Source organism: Pygoscelis adeliae, unplaced genomic scaffold (genome assembly GCF_000699105.1).
Source record: "Pygoscelis adeliae isolate BGI_AS28 unplaced genomic scaffold, ASM69910v1 Scaffold203, whole genome shotgun sequence".
NCBI lineage: Eukaryota > Metazoa > Chordata > Aves > Sphenisciformes > Spheniscidae > Pygoscelis > Pygoscelis adeliae.
In genome coordinates this window covers 85,368-91,367 of record NW_008824407.1, presented here as the reverse complement: position 1 = coordinate 91,367, position 6,000 = coordinate 85,368, and the positions used below count along the sequence as shown (strand labels likewise).

Below are 6,000 nucleotides of genomic sequence, written 5' to 3'. Positions count from 1 at the left end.
TATGGGATCCATTATGGGTGATACTGAGTCTAACACTCCTGAAGGAGCAGTCCCATTTGGACAGGAGCCGTGTCCCCTTCAGCAAGGGATGTAGGTTGGGCTCTAGGTATTGCTGTGCTCATCTGAAGTCCCGCTTGCTGCAAGGACTCTTGGTGTAATCTTTGTCTGAGGTCTGTTTGCGAGGTCATTTCTCATACGCCAGAGAACAGCAGCAGGCTCGTCTTGTACAAAAGCTTTTGCAAATTTCTGCTGAGTCTGAACTGCATCCTATTGGGAAGGAATTGCTCAGCAAAGGCCCCCCCTCCCCACCCCCCCAGGCCCCATCCTTGACCTGTAAGACCTGCACATGGGCCCTGGATGAAGAAACTGGGGTTTGACCACAGCCTTTTCAGGGGTCTTTGCAGATTAGCACCTGTGCTTTGTACTGCCAGGGATGAATTCAGGGCTGCTCCCAACAAACGCAGCTGTAATCCACATTAGGTGCCAAAAACATCTTTATTAGCAAAGTGTACACTAAAACTCCAGAGAAAGAGATGCTCACAGTTTTACTACTCTCAAAGGGAGCTCGATACATTACTTGAGCAGGCGGCCTAGGACTGTCACAGCATCTAACCGAATGGCAAGGCGGCAGTGCTAAGTGGGCTTCTCCTACGGGGGATGCTGCGGGAGTTTGCTGGGGAAAGGGCTGGGGAGGAGGAAGCATCTATCAAACCTTTATCAAAAGAGAGAAGCTGGGAGGAAGGGCTGGAGATGAGGTGTCTGGGGCTTTTCGGCTTTCCAGGATTGTGCTTTTGAGTTTTGTGCTTTATGCCCAGGCCGGTGACCAGTTGGGTTTATCTGGGGAGTTGTGGGATGTGTGTTGGGGTTTGCAAGGTGCGATCAGCCCTGCTGGAGAAGTCAGTGCCCTAGGACTCATGCTGAAGCATGCTGAAGTGGCAGGGGCTGTTGGCCCTTAGTTTCTCAGTGGCAATCAAGTAGGACAAGGATAGCTTCTGTCCTCGGTCCTTGTCCTGGGCTTCCCACCTGCAGCTCCCCCCAGTGCCACACTGTGGAGATCTCCTCCTCCTCCTCTGGTGACTACCCTTTCCGTAATGCCCACAGGCTCCGCTGGACTAAGCCCAGTACCAATGCAATGGTCCCTGCTCCAAAGAGCTGACAGCAAAGTGGCCTCACAGCTAAGAGCTGTGGATTTGCTGTCCTCCGGTCGCTGTGGCTCACTTGGCTTGCACTGTTCTCGAGAGGAAGCCTTGGCAAGGAAGAGGCGGTGGGTACCGTTTGGCCTAGCCAGTTTGTTGGTGGCCGTAAGAAAGAACTGCTCTGGGTTCGCTATAATGGGCAAATGAAATCTACTCTATGGGAACTGCTGGAAAACGTTGACCTTGGAAGCCAGCCACTCTACGCTTCCTTTCACGGTGGCAGAAGACAGCTATAAATTATACCCCTGAGCCAATGGCATTGTCCTCTGTCTTACCCTTGCAGTCAAAATCATCATCAACTGTCCGAGCTCGCAGTTGAGGTTCCTCTTGACTTGCTTCACAGCCCCCACATCTCTAACTTCCAGGAAGCACTGGGTCGGAGAGGTGTCTCTGAATGTCCTGGTGCTCGGAAGATGCCTCCAAGTGCTCAGGGAGGGAAGGGAAACGAGAGCCCCAGAAGAGTCCCTGGGTATTTGGTGCCCTTTGGTGGGGAGGCTCTGGGTTCAGGAGAGGTGGGGAATGGTGCTCCTGCTCAGAGTAGACCGTCATGGTTTCATCAGATGCCACAGCGAGGTGCATCCCGCTTGACAAGGAGTCCCTGGATTTCAAGTGGAACTTTTCTACCTCCGTGTAGCTTGGGCTCTGGTGGGAAAGGAGGAACCAGGTGGGTTATGGCAAAAGCAAAACAAAGTAGCCACGCTCTCTCCTCACCCCATCAGGCCCTAAGCCCCAAAATGTTATTTTTTGCCTGAGGAAGCTCAGAGCAGAGGAACCCACTCCCCTCCCTACAGATGGGGCAACCTGGTAGTGCTGGAGATGGCAGGCTGTGCTCCAAAATCAGCGATGCACTGGGCAGAAGCATCTCTAGGTAGATCTACTCCCATTTCAAGACCCCTGGGCTTTGCCTGGACCCACGAACGCTTGGCCGTGCTTTGCCTGCAGGGAGGCTGGAGGAAACCTCTGGCCCTCCAGGACCCGTCTGCCTGGGGCAGAAGGAAGCTCGGCTGGTGCTGAGCCAGGAGGGGTGGCCTTACCTGCTCCGGGATTGTCGTCTCCTCGTCTTCCAGGGGTGTGCAGGGGGTGAGCGGCTCCAGCCTCCGCGGGAGGATGCCGTACATCGCCAGGTTGTGGGAGGACGGCGAGATGGGGCTGTATGCGGGCGGCACTTGGGACAGCTGGCGCTGCAGGAGCTGGAGGATTATATTAATGTCTGACGACATCCTGGACTCCAGCCTGGGGACAGAGCAGCCCGGCATTAGTGCAGTGCATCCCGCTGCATCCCATGAGAGCCAGACCCGTGGCTGGGCAGGGGAGGCGCTGGGGAGATGGCGATTCAGCTGCCCGAGGGTGATGATGCTTTGCCTGGTGCTGCTTAGTGAGGTTTTCAGAGAGCTTCACACCAGCACTGCCACAGAGAGGTCAATCCTACCGTCTCTCTCCTGCCACACTCAATCATCCCCTGCCCAATTTTTTGTGGAGCCAAACTGGGATCTGGAGCGGGGAACTGAACAAAGCTAAAACTATGCCGGAGGGGGGAAAAATTGCAATGGTTAGTTGTAATCTGGATCAATTCTCCAGGCCAGCTGCCTGTCCTGACAGATGGGAGCAAGGCAGGTTGGTGCCAACCATTTTTAACTGAGGAACAGAAGGAAATGGAAAAGTAGAATAAGTCCCTTCCTTTTGCCTTGTCCTTGACTGAAATGAGCAGCTCTGGCAGGAGTGGGCACAGCCCCCCGTGCAGGCAACGGTCCTGGCAATGTTTACGGAGTGGGTAGGAGATCTGTCCCCTGCTGCCGGGGATGGCACGTTGGTGAGACACTGAAATACGTGTGTGGGCACTGTGGTGAAGTGAGCTTAACATGGGCAGCAGCCGTGGGTGGGAGAGCCAGCCGCTCGCGTGGGTGCTGCCTGGGGCCTTTAAACCTGTGTCTCCGGTGTGGGCTCTTCCTTCTCATTCAGAAATCATGTCTTTTTTCTTATTTAGAGGGCAACAACGTGCATGAGGCTCATTTGCGCGAGCAAGAGGATGTTTGCAGCTCTTTGCAACAGGAAGAAGAGGCCTGCAAAGGGCTCGGGTCATGAGCCTGTGGGTGGTTTCATGTCTGCGATTGCATCGAGTTTGGAGGCAGCGGCAAAGCGGCAGATCCCAGGTGTGGTGGGACAGCAGCAGACAAGGTGCTGGGCTGCAGATAGGGCCAGGACTTCCAGTTTGAGAAGCCGCTGCATTTGCAAAGTGCTTCCACCACCTCCCCAAGGAATGCAGCGTCCCAGGGGGTCAGGACGTGGCATCTGCTGCACACAGAACCCACTGCAGCCACCCCTGGAGAGCAGGAGAAGGTGATGGCCCAGAGCCCCCCTGTGTGCTCTCCAACCCTGTGCCCCAGGCACCTGCCCACCTGCTGAGCTGGGCCTGCAGGAGCTCCAGCCTGGACTCGATCTGCCCTGGTCTGTAGTCGCTGTGCAGGGGGATGTCCCGTGAGCTGTGTACCAAGGACATGTGTTGCAAAGGCTCCGGGTGGTGGTTCGGCCTTCGGTCCTCCCAGAAGGTGAACATGCTGGGGATGTCCAGGGGGGTGTCTGGAAGGAGAGGAGACATCTCAGCACTTCTGTCTTGCATGCCCCAGCCCCACTCACATGGAGGTGCTCCGGAGTCCATCACCCAACACGTTCACGGAGAGCCATCACTGTGACATATATGGTGCTCAGGGAGAGTCCATCACCCTAGCACCTGAGGTGCTTATGGGGATCCATCACCCTGGCACCCAAGGTGCTCATGGACAGTCCATCACACTGGCACCCAACACGCCTATAGAAGGCATATAGCATTTGGCCCCTTGGGGCAGCCCCAAAGGGGTCCCTGGGTGCTAGGAGAAACTGCAGGGCACGGGAGGGACAGAGCAGATACTACTGATGACAAAAGGCAGCAAAGACCCTTGGCCACAAGCATGGCTCCCCTCAAATCCATGTGAGTTGCTCCGCTCTGCCCCAAGACAAGGCCACCATGCCTGAGCATCTCTCACCACCCTCCTGCCAGCTTTGGCTGCAGCTGTGGGTACCTGCGTAGGACTGGCTGCTCTCCGCTGCCTGCTTGCTGACCTCTGTGCCGCTGGCGTGGGTGGTGACAAGGCTGAGCGCGGGCAAAGCAAAGTCATCCTTTTTGGATGTGGGGAAGGGCTGAGCTTTTGTAGGGCTGCCAGTCTTGGCCTCGTCATCACTGGTCTGGGAGCAGGGAGTGGTGCTGCTGCCCAGGTCGTCCCACTGCTCCTTACTCAGCGGGTCCTGCGGGTTGGTGAGCTCTGAGTAGGTGTGATACTGCTCTGCATCAGAGATGCCCGCGTCTGGGTCTGTGGGGCAGCACAACAGGTTAATCTGGGGAGTACGACATGGCAAAATCAGCCCCCATCGCCTCTAGGGTGCCTGTAGGGCTGGGACATCCTAAGGAGAGGGGGGGAAAGGCAGTGTGGGTGTCCCCAGGGTGGGGACACACAGGCTGGTCTGCAGGGACAGAGGCACTGACGGCCGCCTCTGCTTTAGGGCAGTAATTAAATGATGATCCCGCTCCGCAGCCCTGCAAGCCAGGCTCTACCGACGCTGTGGGACTCACCAGGCTTGTTGGGCTGGCAAAGGGAATGCTTGCGTCGGCGTGCCCGCCGGTAGGTGCAGTCATACTCCTCGCTGAGTGGTGAGCGGGGAACGCTGTCTGCCTGAGGGATGAGAGGGGCTGGTCACCAGGGCAAGGGTGCCATGTCCCATCTATGGGCACCAAGGCCCATCCATGGATGCCATGTCCCATCCATAGGTGCCACATCCCGTCCATGGGTGCCATGGCCCTGGGTGCCTTGGGGGCTACAGCCCATTCAGCATCCTCCTAGGGCTGGTCTCCAGCTCTGCCTCTCCATCACTGCCCTGTCCCACCCAGTGACTCCTGGACTGGTGGCATAGCTCGAGGGATCCTAGAGGCTGGCCTTGGTGCTCTGAGACTGAGTTGAGGGTGTCAGGGCCATGGAGAGGGAAGGAGCACCCTGAGGTGGGGCAGGATGTCCTGGAGTGGGACAGGACACAGAAGGAATTTGACTTTCTTTTCTATCTTACCAGGCAAGTGTCTCTGAAAAAAGTATCAGGAAAGGACAAAGTCCAGTCATAAAGTTTAAGACTCAAACAGCAATGACAAAAATGCTCCAAGCCTTTAATGGATTGCAAACCTGATTATTTAAAAAGGAATTTTCAGAGGAAGCTGGTACCCAACTCAATGAAGCTTGGGAATATTTCTCACTTCAGCAGCCTCAAAACATGTGTGTGACCCACTTGCCCAGGCTGGAGCAGTCCTGGAGATGATTTACAGGTGCTGCAGAGCAGGGTACTACCGACACGGCTTGTGGGGCCAACTTTTCCGAAGAGCTCAGGAACGGCAGTATGCATGTGCTTGCTGGGCTGTGGGGGAAACCATAACCCCATGGAGAATGCCTTGGGAAAAGTGGCTGTTGGCCAATCCACCACCAAACTGAGTGAGGAGCACCTGTTGACATCCTTGCTTCAGCCCTCCCGCTTGCCAAATTTAAGGCATTGACCACATCCCTCCCTGGGTCAGCCCTGGCACTCACATCTCGCAGGTTAAAGGTGATCTCTAAGTTGCTCCAGAAGTTGTCAGAGAAGGCTGGGTACATGTCCAAGACCTCCAGCAGGTCCTCCCGCTGGATTTTGTGCAAGTCACAGTAGGTCAGGGCCCTCACGTCAGCATTGGACTTCCCTGGGCGCGCGTAGAGGCTGATGGGCTCCCCAAAGATGTCGTTCTTCCCTGTGCCAA

The 6,000-nt window shown here is 56.1% G+C and overlaps 1 protein-coding gene across 1 annotated transcript in view; it reads right to left on the bottom strand.

Moving 5' to 3' along the window:
- Positions 1–478: 478 nt before the first annotated feature.
- The window catches only part of KCNH6 (potassium voltage-gated channel, subfamily H (eag-related), member 6), a 30,548-nt gene continuing 25,026 nt past the window's right edge, over positions 479–6,000 (bottom strand). Inside the window, exons 11-16 of the mRNA XM_009320430.1 lie at positions 5,798–5,991; positions 4,801–4,900; positions 4,253–4,540; positions 3,593–3,773; positions 2,231–2,429; positions 479–1,838 (exon numbers count right to left, since the gene is read on the bottom strand). Coding sequence (XP_009318705.1) covers positions 1,551–1,838; positions 2,231–2,429; positions 3,593–3,773; positions 4,253–4,540; positions 4,801–4,900; positions 5,798–5,991 — 1,250 coding nt within the window. The 3' untranslated portion in view covers positions 479–1,550. The remainder of the gene's footprint in view (positions 1,839–2,230; positions 2,430–3,592; positions 3,774–4,252; positions 4,541–4,800; positions 4,901–5,797; positions 5,992–6,000) is intronic.